The sequence below is a fragment of the Gavia stellata genome, chromosome 25, assembly GCF_030936135.1.
Source record: "Gavia stellata isolate bGavSte3 chromosome 25, bGavSte3.hap2, whole genome shotgun sequence".
Taxonomy (NCBI): domain Eukaryota; kingdom Metazoa; phylum Chordata; class Aves; order Gaviiformes; family Gaviidae; genus Gavia; species Gavia stellata.
In genome coordinates, this window is record NC_082618.1 from 8,976,239 (window position 1) to 8,994,869 (window position 18,631).

The 18,631-nt window shown below is 51.2% G+C and overlaps 1 protein-coding gene across 1 annotated transcript in view; it reads left to right on the top strand.

Annotated features, from left to right (window-relative positions):
• The first annotated feature begins 2,541 nt into the window (after window positions 1-2,541).
• The window catches only part of NXN (nucleoredoxin), a 53,404-nt gene continuing 37,314 nt past the window's right edge, over window positions 2,542-18,631 (top strand). Inside the window, exon 1 of the mRNA XM_059829335.1 lies at window positions 2,542-2,859. Coding sequence (XP_059685318.1) covers window positions 2,542-2,859 — 318 coding nt within the window. The remainder of the gene's footprint in view (window positions 2,860-18,631) is intronic.

Genomic DNA, 18,631 nt, shown 5'->3' on the forward strand with positions numbered 1-18,631 from the left:
AACAGCAACCGTCAGCCCCGCGCAGTTTGCCAGTCGCTGGGCTGGGGGTGTCCTGTAACAGGGCCGGGGCTCTGCGGGCACCGGCAGCAGGCGCGGGTGGGGGGGCTCGGGGGGGCCACCGCCCCCCGGGCGGCTCCGGGCTGGCCCGGCAGGTGGCGCTGCAGCCCCGCGGGTCCCCGCTCCGCCCGCGGCGCGGGCGGCCTCGTCCCGCTCCCCGCAGGGCCGGCAGCAGCGGGGGGGCCGGGGCGGGGAACGGGGCCCCTTCCCCCGCACTTCTCGTCTCCCCCCGGGGCAGCGCTGCCGCCCTGCCGCATTTCCCCGGGTTTCTTTTTTCCTTCTTGCCGACAAGACCCTAATGAACGCTGGGGGGGAACAAACCCAGGCAAACGCAAATATTTGGCAAATGTTTGCTAAATACTTAGGCAAAATATTTGCCAAATACTTTGGCAAAATATTTGCTAAATGCTTCAGTGAAACATACAATCTATGCTAGTCAAAGGGGACGCAGCGTAAAAACCCGTACTGAGAAAAACCGATCAGGAGTTAGGGAAATGCAGACTGGCACTGTCTCTGCATAGACAAAAAAATGCTTATTAAAAGCCCCGTGACGTCGTCCAGGCTCTTTCATGCCAATGATGTCTCAGGTTGGTTCTCAAACGGGCATCCTGAATCCGTGATTCTGCTGCGGAGCCTGCACGTGGACAGACACCCACCCGCAACGGGAGCCCCGCAAGCGTTTGCGTGGTGTAACCCCAGTTCAGAGGCAGCTCGCGCTGTGATGTTGCTCGGTAAGAACAGCTGTTTCCTCATTTTATTTTATTGTTCTGTAAGAGAGAGAAGTGCTTTTTACTTGTGCTGTATTTCAGAGCATCTTACTTCTGCTTTGTTCACTAAAAACGGGGCCAGACAAATTAACTGCAGCCATAAATATTATTTTTACAACAGAATATTTATATTGCCACATGGGTTGGTCAAGTTCAGGGCTGCAGACTTAAAAAAACAGCTTCCCTGCCCTGAAGAGCCCAAATACTTAATTAAGGCAGATAAGGCAGGACAAATAAAAACAAGACAAAACTCCTCTTGCTTTGAACCACCTCTAGGGAGCAGGTCTTGGCAAAAGAAAAGAGAGATTGTAAAGCTGTAATAATAATAATGATAATTAATTGTATTTATAAAGCATCCCCTAATGGCTCTGGATGCTCTACAACGATTTTAAATACAATTGAGAGCAGCAACAACAAGAAGCCAAATGAGAAGCCAAATAAGGAAGTGTTGTAAAAATAAAGGTGTCTTTTACAGTAGCTAGCAAGATTTAAGAGTGCTGGTTTGGGGCTCTTTCAAGAAGTAAAATGGAGGAAGTGTCCGACCCCTGCGCACCTGTGCTCCCCGTGCCTTCTCGCGGTGCCCGTGCAGCCCGGCGTCTGCGGAGAACACGTGCAGACGCTCCAAACCAAAACCCTCAAACTTCAGCCCCCCCAAACCCATCCTCTGGACTCGGCCTCGCACACGCTCACAGGTTTATTTTGCTTTACCAACACGTGAGAGTGGAGGGTGCGTGTTGGCACGCAGCGGTGTTTGCCGGCGAGGGCAGGCGGGTCAGGATCTGCGGTGTGGACGTACGGATATCAGTCCGAAGCGTTTGAGGATCCGCGCTGCAGTGAATTCTGCGGGCTTGCAGATTACAGACTTTGATTACGAAGAGCAAATACGTTTTAAAGCCTGGTTTGCATGTCACTGTTTATGCTTTATTTCCCTTCTGTATTCCAGCCAGCCAGACGGCGTAATTCAAGGCAGCCAAATTTACTTGTATTTACGCTTCTGCGTTGGCTTTCAGGTTTTTCTGCCCGCCATTGATAAGAGTAAACAGGTATTTACACCGGATTTTGAAAACAAAGACGGGAAGCGCTCCCCTTCTGCGAAAGCGTGCCCTAACCTGGCACACGGGCCCGTGCGAAGTCGCCCCTCTCCCGGCGGTGATTTCCAGGACGGGGGGCCCGGCGGGGTGAGGGCGTTTGCCCCGGGCGCGGGGACCAGGCAGGACGGTGACCCGGGGCGAGGGCGAGCCAGCCGCTGATCCCCAGCAGCGACCGGCTCCCGGCAGCGGGACAGGGCGGTGAGGCAAGGCCCGGCCCTCCCTCTTCTCTCCCCGCGGGCAGCCGGGCCCTGGCAGGGCTGAGGGGGGCTGAGGCCCGCGGGCGGCTCCCCGGGGCTTCACCCACGGCCTGGGCGCTGCTGGGCCCGGCAGCCACCCCGGCGCTGAGGGCTGGGCTGGCCCACCCCGCGCGTGGGGAGCCGGGGGGGGCGTGGGAAGTGCGGGTCGGTGGCGGGGGGGGGGGCCCGCACTGCCGCGGAGCGGGGAGCGGAGCGGAGGGGGCCGGGCCGGGCCGGGCCGCGCGGGGCGCAGGGCGGCGCTGCCGGAGGCGGGGGCGGGCGCGGGGCCGCGCGGCGCGGCAGCGCCCCCTGGCGGGGCGGGGCTCGGCTGGGCCGGCGCGGGCTGCGGCGGCTGCGGGCGGAGCGGGGAGCGGAGCGGAGCGGGGCGGGATGGCGGGCGCCCTGTCGGAGGTGCTGGGCGAGGTGCTGGTGGCCGCGGACGGGGAGGAGGTGGCCGTGTCGGCGCTGGCCGCCCGCGGGGTCTCGTTGGTGGGGCTCTACTTCGGCTGCAGCCTCGGCGGCCCCTGCGCGCAGCTCGGCGCCAGCCTGGCCGCCTTCTACGGGCGCTTCAGGGGGGAGGCGGCGGCGGCCGGCGGGCAGCGCCTCGAGATCGTCTTCGTGTCGGCCGAGCAGGAGCAGCAGCAGTGGCAGGAGGCGGTGCGGGCCATGCCCTGGCTGGCGCTGCCCTTCGCCGACAAGCACCGCAAGGTGAGACCGCGGGCCGCCGGGGCGGGGGGGGGCGCGCCCCGGGCTTTGTCTGGGGGCGGCGGGGCTCGGCCGGGCCCCCCCCCCCCCCCGCGCCGCCGGGGCGGGTCCCGCGTGGCGCGGGGTGGGCGCCTTCCAGAAAGTTCCCGGGGGGAACCGGGGACTGAGGGGGGGGGGTGTCGACTGCCGTCCCGCGGGGCGACGCCGCCTCGCCCGGCTCCTCCGGGGCCCGCGCGTCGCGGCGAGCGGGGAAGCCCCTCCAGGGCGGGGGGCGAGGGGGGAGCCCCGGGCTGGGGGGTCGCGGTTTCAGGGGGGGCGGCCGGCCGGGCGCTCGCTGGCCTCGACGGCTCCCTCAGCGGCGCGGGCGGGCGTGTGAGAAGTCGGTCCTCCGAGGCGAAACCCGGGGCCGCGGCTCCGCTCGGCCTGAGGGAAGCAGGCCTCGGCGCGGGCCGTGGGCAGCGTCCCCGTGGGCTCCTGCGGGGGTTTGGGCCCAGAAGGGGCCATGGCCGCCACCAGTCATGGGAGGGCAAGTGGTGGTTGAGGAGCGAGTTGGAGCCCGGCTGGTGTGGGAGCCGCTGGCAAAGCTGCCAGGCGAGTTTGTGGGATGGTGTGCGTTGTTCGTCTCGTTTAGCAGCTGGGGTGTTCGATACTCTACAAGTTACAGCCCCTCATCCATAAAGTTTAATCTGAAAAATCGGACAAAAAGCGCTCTGTAAGACCCAGACAGGGAAGGCTGTGAGGAAGGCGAAGGCTGGGCTTTCCCGTCCCAGCGAGCTCGCAACCTTGGTAGTTTAAAAAAAAAAAAAAAGTCTTTACAACTCTAATTTCTGGAAGCTATTGAGTAAGAATTAAAAAGATGGTGCCCCACAGTGCCATTTCTAAACATCTTTCCGGCGAATGATTGTGGCTGCCAGTCTGAAAGCAGCGGGCAGGCGTTGGCTCGGCGCGCAGCGAGGCGCGTTCGCCGCTTCCGTGGGGATTGGGGGAACGCTGGTACATGTGGGGCCAGGGTGCAGCTGAGCCCCCTCAGGCATCCCCCGTATTCCCGTTCTGCGAGGCTGTACCGGGATGAGAGGGACCGCTTGTTCCTGAATGGGTCTCCGAACCCTCCTCTGCCGGCACTGTCGCGCTGTTCGTTAGGCAAAGGAGTCCTTTAAGGAAAAGTTGGCTGTCCTCTGGCTGTGCTGTGTGATGTCCCCTCTGCGGAGAAGAGGCGTAGTTGGTTTGAAACCCGGATTCGGCTTTTTTCCTCGTTTGCTGCAGGTTTTTGGCGCTAAGCCCCCAGTTCTGCAAAAGCTCTCAGGTGTTTAACACCATGCACCCAGATGCTGCTGCTGAAGGTCCCCAGTTTGCCCCTTTAAAGTCCGGGCACTTCTAACTGGGAGCTTGCCTGAGTGGTCACAGCTCAGGATCTGGGATCGCTTTCATTATCAAGGGGAGTTGCAACAGAAGCTTCATCCTTCAGAGAAATTACAGTTTAATTCCAGTTTCTTTAAAACCAAACCCACTTCCTACAGGGACGTGAAAAGATTGTGGTTCCAATTAGTAGCTGGCCACTTCCCTACAGAACATTTCAGATTATTTAAGTGGTGGGACTTTTGCCTGCCATATTTGCTTTAAAAATTCCACTGCAACGTAGTTAAATGGTTGGGAAATCATAGAAGTGGAAGGTGGCATTAATTTTACATGCCGGCCAATACTTCCATCTATTAGATTGCAAGAAAACATGAAATAAAAAGATTATGGGGTCTTAAACTCTTATTCCAAGAAGCCCTGAGTTAAATTCAGGATTATTTTTGTGTGCAGTGTAAAGTAATTGAAGCTCGTGCTGTATATTTTCAAAACTAAGCAGATGTGATGTGGCTTTGGAGGAAGCTTAATCTATGGATAACAGAGAACCTATTTGTAAGTTATAAGGGCAATTATGTCAGGAGATCAGATTTCTAAACAGGAGATTTATAACCTGTAGTTCAGGCAGTTAGAAGTTTCCTTGTATAATAGGCTGATTTTTAAATAGTCAGGTTAATGACCTGACTCTCCAGAAAAGCACAAACTTTCTATTTTTCAAAAACATGCCAGCAAGAGCTGGGGATGTCTAGCATATGTTCAGTACCTCACAGGCTTAATTTGTTTAAAAACAAAAGCATTAGAAAAATGTAGGCAGTCCTTCTGAGTTATGGTTCCTTTGCACTAAAGGCTGTTCCTAAACCCGACGTGAGGCAAGCCCGAGAGAATTATATAGATTTATGGGGAGAAAGGAATGTTACAAATACAGAATAGGGATAATAGAAAGAGGTGGGAACATCGGCCTGGGAGCTGAACTCTATCCCCGAGCTCTCAGCCTCAGCCCCCGGAGAGGCTGCAGAGTCTCTGTCCTTGGAGGTTGCAGGGCTTGGCTGGGTGAAGCTGTGGCCAGTGAGGTCTCGTGTTGGTGACTGCAGGGCTCGGAGACCTCCAGAGGCCCCTTCCACCCAACGCTTCCCATTGTGAGTCGGTTAATTTATCTGCTGAGGTCGTGAAAGCTTTGGGGAGAGATGACTTCCCATCCCATAGTGGCTGTAGTGTCATTTTTGTTGCTCAGAATTACTGACTAATATGGCTGTTACAGTCCTGGTTTCCTGGTGAAACATTCATCAGTCTGTGCCTTGTCTTTCTCTGGTGTACTCTGTATTTTTTTTACATTTCTCCCTCTTCCAAACCCTAGGCATTGAACGTTGAAAGGTCTGAAAAGACAGGCTCCATTCTGGGCTTACAGAAAAATTCCCACAGTCCTAAAAGTAAAATACCATCTTACTCTCATGGTTATTGGTGAATGTAGTATGGGTTGTCAAAGAAAACAGCCACTCTTCGTTGAATGTCTCAGTAACTCAATAATGCCGGGGTGCAGTTACCAAGGGCATAACAGCCTGTGCGTCTTGCAAAAACCGGTTGAATTTGGGTAACTTTAGCATGTAGCAATTTCTGTCTCCAAACCAGTAAGAAAAGAAAGCAGTACAAGTCAGCAAACATCTGGACGTGGGGAAAGCCTTTGATTAATGAGGAGGATGGCATTATGCCTTCATCTAAGCCACAGCCAGCCGTATTATTGGTTTTTTTTTTTTCAAGAACAAAACCGTAACGTGCCAAATGAGATTGGAGGCCTTTAACTCGTGATACACATCCCTCAATTAAGCTGTTCAGCCCCGGATTCGGGTAGCTGTACGCAGCTGTTGATAATTGATTTGTCTTCCGATAATGCCTGGCGTTGCTGAGCAGAAGGTGGGGGAGAGATGTTGCTCCGTGTCTTTGTTTCATTTGGGGTTTTGGTTTAACATCACCCTGTTGTTATTTGTTTGCACGAACAGCTGCTCAAGTTCTGGAGGGTTGATTTAATAACAGCTTTAAGTCCTGATTGCTACTGAGAACCTCTGTAATGTAAACAGCCCCCATCTGTCTACGTGCCCTGATGTCCGTCGGCGCCTGCGACGGGGCAGCACCCTCCCCGCTGTCGGGAGGACCCTGGACTTCTCCTGGTGAGCTCCAGACCATCCCTGCTGCAGAGTCCACCTACACACAGGGTGAATTTGGGTGCTCTTCGAGGGCTCACGGCACACAGGCTTTTGGAGGAGAGCAGGAGCGTGCTGTCCTGCTGCGCTGTGTTGCTGTGGGACATCTTGGTCATTTCTGCTAAAAAAAAAAAAATAAATTTGCCACATTCTCCGTCAAGTAGGTTCTCTCACACGGGTCCATGTAGGAGTGGGAGAAAGGAGGGTCAGGGTGCTGGAGGAAAAAAGGCTGCAAGCGGGTCTGTGCTGGGAGAGAAGCGGTTTATCTTTTGCTGTTGTTTATTTGCCTTTGCTTTTGTTTTTACTTGTTACTTACTTGGCCCGGTTGTCTTCCTCATTCTTTTAATCTTGGCTTTTCTAATTACGCTTACTTGGTGCATCCACGCAGCGCCACAGTGGTGTAGGGTCTTGTGCTTTGCCTCTTGTTTTGTGTTTCCTTTCTGCAAAGTATTCAGTCAAGTATCTGAAAACAGTTTGAGGATCTCTCTTTGTTCACACTGGAAGATACACTTTGGTTGGGACAGAGTGGTTTTTCTTTATCTTAAAAGCTGGATTTGTATACCCTGCTCTATGCGTTTTCTCCCATGTTCACATGAAATGTGTCTTTTGCTGAATTGTGTGGCAGAAGCACGTGATCTTTCTCTGCATGTGAAGACATCTGTTTTGTCTTGCCCTAAGGAGGAGGAAAGGAGCAAGTTGGTAGTTCTGGATTTTGTTGTTTTAGTGGCTTGACTGCTATGGTAGGGGATCTGAGTTGGACACGGACAGAAGAACACCCCTTCTCTGCTGGGAGTATGTCTTCCTCAGCACTGCAAATAAAACAGTGGTCTTAAGGTTGATGGGTAAAATGTGACAAACCTCTTGCTTGTTTGTAGATATCTCTGTGAAGTCTTTTACAACAAATACCCACTCAATTCTTTTTTTTTCTTTTAAATTTATGTTCTTTGTTCCCCCCCCACCTTCCAAGAAAAGGGCATTTTCTTTCCCTCTGCTTAAAAAGATAATCTACTGTGGGAGCCTCTCCTATTAGGACACCAGGTACTAGTTTTGTAGGTAGAGTTTGTGCAAGAAATGGTGCGGAGGAGGTAGAAATGTCATTAAATTAGACTCTACACAATTTTTTGGGGGGAAAAAACCCCTCAAACCCTTGATTACAGTTTAAGATACACCCTGATTTTCAGGGACTCATAATTTTTCTGTTTGAAATCGCCATCTGCTGAGATCTGGGAGGCAAGTGGTCAGCACAGATGTGGGATTTGTCTAACAGAAAATTCTGTAAATCACTTGAAACAGCTTTTGAGTTTCATCATATAAAAATATCTAGGTAATCACTTTCAGCTGTATTCCTGACTTTGTATTTCTGGGGTGGGAATGTATATGAAATCTTTGGCTCGCAGAGATGTAGATTTGAAAAATATGGTCTTTTCATGACATAAGGCTATTGAGTAAGAAGCAAGGCATTAGCAGCACCAACTGATTTCTTTGTTTGCTTTGAAACTTGCTGGTTCTGAAACGTAAGAATGGGAGATGTATGAAAGGAGCAGAGAGAAGCCTGCGTGCTGTTTTTCATTGTGGCATCTTAATCCAGATGTTGAAATGAAAACGTTCATTTAAAAATGCATGGTTGACAATTTCATTTGTTACTCTCAGGTTGCAGAACTAAGCAAAGCAACTTTACTTCTTAAAGTAATCAGTGCGCAGTTCTTCTCCAAAAATGCATTCTTTTAGGACCTGAACATGTAACAGCTTTACAAAAGAAAGTGCAAAACAATGGAGCGTTTTTCGATGTGATTTTGGAGAAGTGCAACAGTGAACTTCAATTATGACTGAGGAATAAGCTATTCAGTATTTCCACATCGTGCGGATGACATTGAAGCCAAAACATTCTCTAATTCTTGTTGTTGTTCATGCCGCTTTTCCAAATCATTTCTGAGTATGTTTTATACAGCTTTGCGGTGACCCTCTGTGCAATTAGCAGTTGTCCCTCAGGCCAAGACCCTAATCTTCAGTGAAATCCCTGTAAGCATTCACTGCTATCAGTAGACGGCAAGTCTGGGGGCTGTGTCATGGTCCTGCAGTAGTTGCAAAAACATCACTGGCGTCCTTGAAGGTTGGATTTCCCCATATATCCAAACTGTGGCCTGCCCGAGCGCTTTCCCTGCGGGAGAATTAGTACTTTAAATGTCTCGCTGATGTGTCATCTGCTGTGTTGCTTATTGCATCCTTCAGTCGGTAATGGCCCATGTTTGAGGGCCTGCTCTGAAAGTCCTTGGACTTCTTTCCATCATCAAATCCTCCTGCTCCATGGTGGGGAGAAGCAGAGGAGCTTTTGCTGATCACACACGGTTGGGTCTTGGACTGGGCTCTGCAAGTCCTGTCCCAAAAACTGATGTCAGGTTTGCATTGCCTTTGGATGGTGGCTTCTTAAAGCAGTTTGATAACGTTTTAGTTTGAAATGCAGTAAGCTGTCTGCTTGTTTAATACTTGAAACAATCCTTGTGTACCACTGCCTATAGGTATTTCTTAGTACTGAGAAAGTTTGCGTGAAATTCGTTGTGAGTTCATTGTTAGCAGGTACGGGTTTTGAGAGAGTCCAGAAGGTTTTGAAGTTGGAGTTTTTTGAACCTTTCTCATGGACATACTTTTAATGTTTCAAGGCGGCGTATGGTAGGGTTAGCTCATGCGGCTGGGGTAGGGTTTCACTTCTCCTCAATTGCATCTGGGTAGAGCTCTCCATTTTACATTCCTGTTTTTTTCAGCAACGCTCCCAGCATGGAAGTTGGGGTATGGTTTTAATCTAAGTCAAGTCAGAAGATACTGCACTTCTTGTTGATCAGACCACGGGTATTCTTGCCCCAGCCCCACGCACCGTACTCCCCAGCAAGCCAGATTTAACGTGGCAATCGTCTGCTCCTTATTGCTAGAGTTTTGATGTGAAATGTGGGGATATAGGGAAACTGAGAGGATACAGGAGGCTGTGGTACAGCAGGCTGAACTCTGAGTTCAAGAAAGCAAGTTTGAGCAGCGCTTGCCTGAGCATTTGCTTGGTGAGAAGCTCGTTGGTGTTTGTGGATTGCTTCCTCCTCCTCCTCCTTCTTCTCCCCATTTTTTATCAGGGAAACAAGTTCCAAGCAAAATATTCTGAAGTGGTATTTAATTACTCTTTAAAATGCAACTATTTGTCTTATCAGCCATGTGGATTTCTGTTTGCTGCTTTGATTTGACAGTTAGTAGTTTGTCATTTTTAAAAAGCTTACACACTCCAAGAATCTGTGATTTTTATGCTTTTGAAAGTAGAGATGTTGAATTAACTGCAGCTTTGAACTATTCATGGATAATTTCAGGCCCCCCGCTTTCAGCAAATAACAAGCTGACTCCTGAGCTTTCAGGCTGGGTTGAATACTGAATAATCACGACTTTATAGCTGAGTGCATTCTCTAAACTGGTTCCATGGCACATCCCAGCGTAATGCACGATAGATTTGAAACATTTTTCTAGACAGATCACTTTGTGCTCATGCCATCTCCAGATAATAACGATTAGGAGAGGGGGGAGTAATGCCAGAGTGAGGAGGGTGCTTGGATTCATTACGACTCAGACTTTGCACACGTTAATTCCTCTCCGTTCCCAGGGTAGGAGCCCCGGCTGGGGGCCAGGGCATGCTCAGCTGGGGAGAGGGCTTTCCCCTGGCGCTGCCTTGATGTACCTCTGCAGGGCAGCTTCCTCTGTGGTGGCTGGGACTGCTGCTTCTCTGCTGATGCTCTGGAGGCGAAAAACACAATTAGAGTTAAATCTGTAGGTCATAAGGTAAAGACGTAGCAAGTGGAGAAACTGGGAGCGGGATGAGTTGACAAGTACGCAAACAGACATGTTAAATTCTCTCATGGGAAAGTGAATTACACAAGTATTTCAGATTACAACGTGAGCGTCTTGTATGATAGCTGATCGCATTTTCATCATCTCAGTTTTCCAAAGAAAATGTAGTGTTTTATTGATTTGGCTTAGAGTACCCACAATTAATGGAAGGGTGGAGCTAAAAAGATGCAGGAATGATTTCTGCATACTCTCACGTCTGTCTTTCAACACTGCGAACAATTGCAACCAACGATTAATATGTAAAGAATTTGTGGTCTTTATTTACTGCGAGTGACTGACTGCTTCAGTTGCGTCAGGGCATTAGCTGAGCTTTTGCAATCTGATCAGCCCCCCGCTTGGAGCCCAGCAAGCCCCTCTGGCCTCAAAACAAAGCGATGGGAGGCCCCTGCGAGGCACAGGGGAGCGTGGGGGTGCTGGCTCCCTGCCCGAGCAGGGAGGTGAGCGCTGGGCACAGAGCCTAAATGCTGGGGAGAATCTGCTCCATAAAGGATGTGCTTCAAATGATGGGTGCCGTCGCAACTGCTGAGACCAGGAACGGTGCACGGCGGGGGAGAGCATCTTCAGTGGGGTCACAGGGAAGCAAAGTCAGGGCAGAGCAAACCTGGAAGCTGAAGGCCTGTAATGAGGAAGGCAGGGAGGCTACCTGGTGCTGCCGGGGCAAGGCTCGACAGCCTTTGCGGGCAGACAAAGCGCTGTAGCAGCAGGGTGGTGTGGGAGGTTGCTGTGCGTATTTCACACCTGTGAAGATCTGAAGGAGTTGAAGCTATTCCTGCCCAGCCAAGGAGAGTAACTCCAGGGTCCTCCGGCAACATTTTGTCTGGCTTTGCAACTGTGGCTAAATCAAACCTGACTTCAAAATACTTTAATGGAGAAAAGGTGCAAAGGTCCCTATTTAAAATGAATATGCCAAGAGTTACCAGATTTTTATTTCGTGTCTGAGGTGTAAAAAATAGCTGGTGGCATCCTCAGATGTGAGTGGGAGCTCGAATTGGCTGGCTCCCGGGGAGGGGGTGGCAGCCGGTGCAGGGGGTGAGATCCCACCGGGAGGGATCCCTGTGAGGCTGGGCTTTGACAGCTGAGAAGGGAGCATTGTTTTATGTTTCAGTGCAAGGATTTAAGAATCTGGGTTAGAATTAGGTAATGTTTGCAGAAGAGAGTAGAAGGCAACTGAAGTGAATTGCAACTGCATGAGGGAGCAGAAGAGAGAAAATCTAGTTCTCCCTCGTTCCCAAGGGATTCCCAGTGGAGAGATGAAGTCATAGCCATTACTTCGTTAGCGTTAACTCAGGATGCTGACAAATGAGCCCTCTTGATTCGTGCTGGGCCGGTTGAAGAGAATACTGCACCGGCTCTCGCCCCGTGCCTCGGCAGTCACTGCCCTTGCCGTGGTGTTGGCAGAAGTGCGCGCCAGTTCCCCAGCTGCGCCGATTCAGCTCAGCGTTTTCTTTTGAACTGCCACCGCTTCATCCAGCGTGCCAGCTCCGAGTTGGCTTTTACAAATCCTGCTGTGCGGAAGGCAGCTGCCGAGAGATGGGTGGGCAGGCGAGTGCAAGCAGCAGCCTTGTACTCGCTAGAACCTCTCCATCAACGCCCCAGCCCGTGCCCAGCATGGGGAGCGTTAACGGTACCCAGCAGCCCGAGCCCCGTTTCCAGAGCAAACAGACGGGTGTAGGATCTCGCCCTCACAACTCGCAGCATTGCTGTGGGAGTCCCTTTTGGAAAAAGTGTGAAATTTATTGTAATATGTGCTGAGGATCTTATGGCGGACCTGAGCTGCTAAATCCTCTAAACCTGAGCCTGCAACTTCATTGACAGGGCCTCTCACTTTGCTCTGCTCCAAGCTTATGGTTTCACTGCTCCAATATTTTTCCATACATGGAAGCATTCCTGCCCCAGCCTGGGCTAATCCTGACATGCCACTGCATCTGGATGTTAGCTCATTTCTCACAGCTGACACTGTGCGAGGGCAGATGTCTGAACTTACTTTTGTTTAAATAGATTTAATTCAACCAGCAAAAGTCTCACCCCATAGGTAAGCGGGGGGGGGGAGGGCGGAAGTGTTTTTCGATTTTATCGACCTCCCAGGGCTGTTAGGTGGATGAATTGGTCACCAGTAATACCGTGCTTTGGAAATGTATAGTATTTAAATTGCAGAGGGGTAACAAACCAGGGTTTTGTGTCTCGGGCACAAGTTGAACCCGTCTCCTTGCTGTGGCTTGGTCGGCAGAGAGGAGCCCCTGCCTACTGATCCTGTCCCATTGGAGTGCGCTCCCAGTCTCTCCCCACTGCTCTGACAGCTCTTCAAAGGCTCCATGCTGTTTGGGGTGTATTTAGTAGCTCAGTGAGGTTGGGACTGCTGCGCTCTTACAACTGAGCCGAACGCCTCAGTCGTATGGGAGAACGAGATGCTTGTGCTGGTGAGCTGCTGTTTGAGCCAGGGGCCTGTTTATAATCCCTCCCTCACTGGGGCGGGTTGTAAGTTTTAATTAAATGTCTGTAAGGTGCTCTGCGATCCTCTGCTGAAAGGCCCTGTATAAGGGAAATGCCTTTGAATAAAAGCTAGAGACCTTTCCCACCCATTGGGAAAGAGTTGGAGCTAAAACAGTGAGACCCAAGCAGTTGAATCTGAACAGATGTCGGTTCTCCCCCACTTTGATAGTTCAAAAGGATTATTCTGCCTCTCCCAAAAAAAGGAGAAGCACAGTGATTTTACTGGTGTTGCCAGGGATCTCAGCTCCATCCCCTCCTGCTCGCTGCTAGTTAAAAACTTGCATGCTGAGCTGGAGGTGTGCATGGAGAGTTTCGGTTGTGGGCTGTGCTGTTGCGTTTGCAGTTCAGCATCCACTTGCCCGGCCCTCGCTGGGGGTCCCGGACGCGCCATGGGTCCCGGTTTGTCCTCTCTTCACTTGGCTGCTGCTGTTGTGTGCGGGAATAAGACGACTTGAACTCAACCAGGAGGAAGACAGCAAGGGTAAAACGGGTTTCATATGAACTGACCTGTGTGATGGCATGGGAACGAGAAGACAATTTCCAGCTTTGCTGTTGGAGCTGTGAAGCAGATGAAACCTCCTTTGTGTGACTGTTTCAGCCCCCAAGAAGCAAGTGAGTCCAAGAGGTACTGGGGCCCGTGGCCCGTGGTGCCCTCAGCCCCACCACGGGACCTCCAGCCCCTCTGTTCACCCCTCCAAATCCAGCCCAGGGTCTGGGAGACAGCAGCACTGTGGTCCTTGCCCATGTACTTGGGTCTGATGGGATTTCAGCATCAGACGAGTCACCAGGATGTTAGAAGTGCTCTTCCCCACCCCCCCATGTTTTTCTGACTGCTGTTCTGTCACTCTCAGAGCGAATCGAAGGGCACCAGGCTACAAATCCTGCCTTGCAAGTACTGCCTGGGTGTTTAGCTTGCAGGAATGCACTTCTTTTATCAACTGATAGCTGTTGTTTTAAGAGGGCAGGGAGCTATGCTTATTTCCTTCTGAGAGGTTGATGACTCTACAAGCTTATTTTTAAGGGTGCTCCCTTTTAAATTCTGGTTTGTGGCAGAGGTCGCATCGTTGTTACATTACAGGCTGCTTCTAATGAGCTCTTCCCTGTAATCTCTCTGCTCAGGAGCTTTGCAAATGGCTGCATGCATTATAGGGAAGTCCTGCTGTCTTCGTCCAACGGGCGGGGAAACTGAGGTGAGAGGGGTCTGGGACTGGATGAGTGACCAGAGCGGGGTTCTGCAGCCAACACTGCCGCAATTGCCCAGGCCCAGCACCCCAGTCCCCCGGGAGCAGCCCCGTTTCACCAGCCCCAAGCAGCACAGGAACTTGAGCCCCGAGTTGTGCTCAGCTTCCCTGCCCGCCGCCGCATCAGCTGCAGCCGTTGCCCCCCACTGCTGCCGCTGTCGTGCCGCGAGTTTCCAAAATCGGTTCGTTCCAGGGTTAGAAAAGACTCATTTTTGTGTCCTAAGCGCTGGATTTCACAGTTATAGAAGGGGAAAGGTCTTAATGCCTGCAGCTTGATCTTCTAATCTGAAAGCATGGGAAGTTTTTCATAGGAAGATTTGCTGCCCGGCTTTCTCAATACAAGTTTGCACAAATACGTTTTATTCCTACAATGGGTCGTAGCAGCTGGATGCCTCCCACCAAGATTACCGATATTTAGGTCTTTGATTTTGGCGGAGACACACAGCAATAAATTAAATGAGCATGGGAGTTTCAGGGAGTAGTACAGATGGTGGGAAACCAAGGGCAGGGACTACTTAAGTGCTAACGTATGGCACAGCTTTGACTCCTTTCTTTTTTAAAGGAATGGAAAAAGCTATGGGCTGCTGTACCAGCAATTTTGCCTCCCCCTTGTCTTCAAAGACCCGCAGGCCACCTCTATTGCAATGCTTTCTTGACGGTCAAGAAAGGAGCGCCCTGCGTGTGTTCCTGCCTGCCGCCACAGTGATGCCCTCCGTGCCGTTCTGTCCTCTTGCGAGCCTGATCCTGGCTCGCTGCGTGCTTGGGCACTCTCTGTCTTCAGTTTTCTGCTTTCCTGGCAAAGCCGACTGTTAAATGAGATTTCTTCAATCTTTATAAGTCTTTCCCTTTTTTCCTCATTAGATCTGACCCGTTTTAGGTTTTGTTTAGCTGTGGGGATTCAAGTGGAACGACTTCATTCCCTGATCCGCCTCCGTCTGCATTAATTCACTGTGTCTACCGACTGACGGTTTAATTATTGTGTGTGACAGGACCATCCAGGGCCCCACTTGGCAGAAGGTGTTTATCACTTAGGCGGTGCACGAAGTAGACGTCTGCTGCCCTGGTTGCTCCCAGGATGGGTTTTTGCCTAGAGAGGCAGTTTTCAAGCCAGTTAATTGCCATGTTGTGAAGCAGAAGGGTAGGTGGCTGTCCCTGCCTTTCCCTGCGGGCACGTTCCTGCCGGCTGCGTGGGGCCAGTGGCTCTTGAGGTGGAAAGATGGTGACGTGGTAGGTTGGGGAGAGCCTCCTAGGTTGGGAAGAGCCGTCTCGCAGAGGGATGGTGAGCGTGGGAGGATCAGGCGGAGGGATGGGGAGGGATGGATGGATGGATGGATGGATGGATGGATGGAGAAAGGCACAAGGACCAGGCTGGAGCAGGGAGCGGTGCCTCGCCTGGAAAGTCACTTTGCTCCAGACAGCCCGACTTTGAATCACAGGAAGACTCCATATTTTACTCCATTTTAAAAATGAAACGCCCTCTGAGCCCTGCATGTTTTGTGTTGCTTTTTGGCTCGGGCTGGCTGAGCGGCGGCCCTGTGTTGGGCCACATCCAGCGTCCTCTTTTTGATCTTTGTCTCCATGAGGATTTGCTGCAGTCTTCACAGCTGAAAAAGTGGAGTCGTCTGCATAAAACCCAGTAACTCTTTAGGTTAAGAGGCCACCAAATACCACCTCTGTCTGTGGCCATGCCTCTAATTATTAAAATAATAACCCCAGGCAGAGCTTACGGCCCCGCTGGCGGCTCAGGGTCTGTTGTACTGGGCCCTGTTCAGACAACTGTGTAAGAAAGAGACGGTCCTTACCCTACAGTTGGTTATCTAAGAAAACATCCCCCTCGTGCCACGGGGAGAGGGTGGGTGCCTCGTGAGCAGCGACAAGCTAGGCTGGCAGAGATGCCTCCTGCCTTGCGGGCACAGGGGTTTGGGATCTGGAAGGGGAAGGTAAGTGGAGACCTCCTCCACGGCTGTGCCCTACGTGAGGTGACGCACTTTGCGTGGCCATGAGCTTGCAGAGCTCTTCCCTGCCAGTGGCTGGTCCTTAGTTTTGTCCTTGTGGCTGCTTCTGCCCAGTTGCCCATCTCTTCTCCACAGCAGCAGGAAGTCCATCCACATGACCATGAAGGTGTGTGTGCTGCTGGCCTTCATGCCGAAATTTGGGAACCTCACCTCCTTTATGCAAAACCATTTATTCCGGCCAAGCTTGTGCAGCTGGTATGCGCTAGGTTGGTCAGAGGAGGGAGAGGACCAAAGCAAACAGGCAGAAGTTTGTCACTTGGATTCGGTCGCTGTCCCAAACCAACTGACCGATTTGGGTCAGCGGGTTAAACCAGCCTTAAAACATGCTCAAAGCTTGGCGCCGGGCATCTGCCTGCCTGGTTACAGGGACGCCTTTCGCCCTGGTGTCTTGTGCACGGAGTTCACATGCCTCCTTTCTGTCTTCATGATGCTGACTTTTCTTCTTGAAGCTTGAAACTGGAGACATGATTTACACCTGGCATGTGGCTGGGGGAGAATAAGTCATATAAAAGCTGGTTACCTGCGGTGGCTGCCGTCTCTGGCTGCTTCCTCCCATCGGCTCCTTAGAATCGGAGCGAGGATTATCCAGAACAAATCCTGTTACCCAGCTCCTTCTGTGGTGGAGACGTGCTGGGCGCAGGGATGAACCCCTCCTCACCCCAGCACCCCCAGCAGTGAAGGAGCCGCAGGACAGGAGTGCCCCACGGGACATAAATCATGTCGCTGTTTGCAGATGACATCATGGGTGAAGATCAGGGATTTTTAGTGTTTCTTTGCCAGAAAGTGGCAGTGTTGATTGCCAGGCTTGGTAATGAAGAATTTGAAGTTGTGATTCATCCCTCAATCCACGTCTTAAGTATGTGGTGGTAAAGCTAGGAAAATCTGTGTATGTATACAGTGTTTCCTCTTAGGGACCTGAGAAACCCTTAGGTGCAGCAATTATTATTTTACTTAATTGGGATTGAAATACCAAACGCTCAGAACGTGCCAGCTCATGTCTGTTTTGGGGAAAAACTCAATTGCTCAATAGAAATGTCTTTTCATCTGCCACACTGAAGAGAAAATAAGATCAAATCTATTGAAAAGAAAAATTCCTGTCATTTTTTTTTGTCATCTGTTTAAACGGTTGTTCAGGCCTGTGGAAGTGGCTTGGCGCAGGCGGTTCTTGGTGACGGCGTACATTTGAGAGGCAGCTCCTGAGAAGGAAAGTGATTCTTTGCTGATGCTCAGACTTTTGGTATTTAGTTTGATCTTTTACTTTTTAATTACTCCAGCAATTAGCGCAGTTACAGATTGTGCCTTGCCTTTGCTGTTCTGTATGTGCTTCTCGCACGGTGTTTGCTGGCCCTGAGGATAAATGAACCTTGTGCAAAAGCGCGTGCTGGCACTGAAAAGCCATCGGTATGTGTATGTGAGTCATCCTTCGTGTGGATGTTTGCTCTAAACCTCTGCAGCCGGTGAGACGGTGCCCGACTCCGAGCAGCTCGTGCACAGGATGGTGCTTTGCCTGTGCTGCCTGTGTCCACCCACAGCCGCTTAGTGACATTCAAACAAGGGGCAACGGCAAGCTGTGCCTGCTGTTTTCCTCCACTTGTTAAATAATTATAATCAGCATCGCAATGGTGGAAGACCGGACAGAGCCCACCGGTACCTCGTGGGGTGTTGGTGCAGCGGGCTCATTGCCAGAGGGATGCTGAGAACATGAACCCTGTAAAAAGAAATGAAACTCTTTCTGTAGCTGAGCAAATTAGACACTGCGCCACGGAGGTAGAGAGGAGAACCTCAGGTGAGCTTGGGCAGTCACTTTTCTCGCAATTTTGTTTTGTTTTTCTCTGCCATTACTAGCAGCATTTGCTTTGTTCAGAGCTTCAAGCTATATGAACCAGTGTGTAATTCCCATGGAAGGTATGTCATGCTGGTGCAGAGCAGCCAGACACCTTCTGATTTCAAAGTTGGGAACTGCCATTTACTTGCATGTTTTTGTTGTTTCTTGTTCCTGCTGGTGAAAGCACCTACCGACAGAGAAATGGATATTGGTGTGAGCAGTGCCTGCCGCAGCGCAGAGCCTGTTTTGTTCAGCTAATCGGGTGAATGAACAGTCTCGCTCTAGCTTCCCTGTTAAGAGCCGCTGAAGAACACCGCAGGGTTTTTCCCCCTCTTGCTTAACTGCATGTTACTAAAGAAAATAAGTTTAATCAAGTCCAGACCTTTTTGCAGGAATTGCCGTGCTCTTCTCCCCCGCCATGCTCTCCTTCCCCTCGTGGCGAGCAGAGGGCACCGCGTCGGCTTGGCCAGTGCTTGCCCGTTGTGTTGGAAGAGCTTTGTTTGCTTACTGGGGTTCGGTGATCCCGCAGCGGCTGTCCAAAGAAAAGAGCAAAATCCCAGTGGTCTGGCTGCCATCCCTCCGCTCTCCTGCCTGTCGCAGCCTGTCTAAGCTCGATTTTCTGCTCAGGTATGAGCTCTTTTCCATTCTGTTTATGCTCCACTTACCAAAAGAGGTTGGAGCCAGATGATTTTTCTACAGAGGATATAACTTCATTGGAGAGAAGCGGGAGTTTGTAAAACAATCCATGGGATTAGTAGCACCTTGGCTCCTGCAGGATCTCCC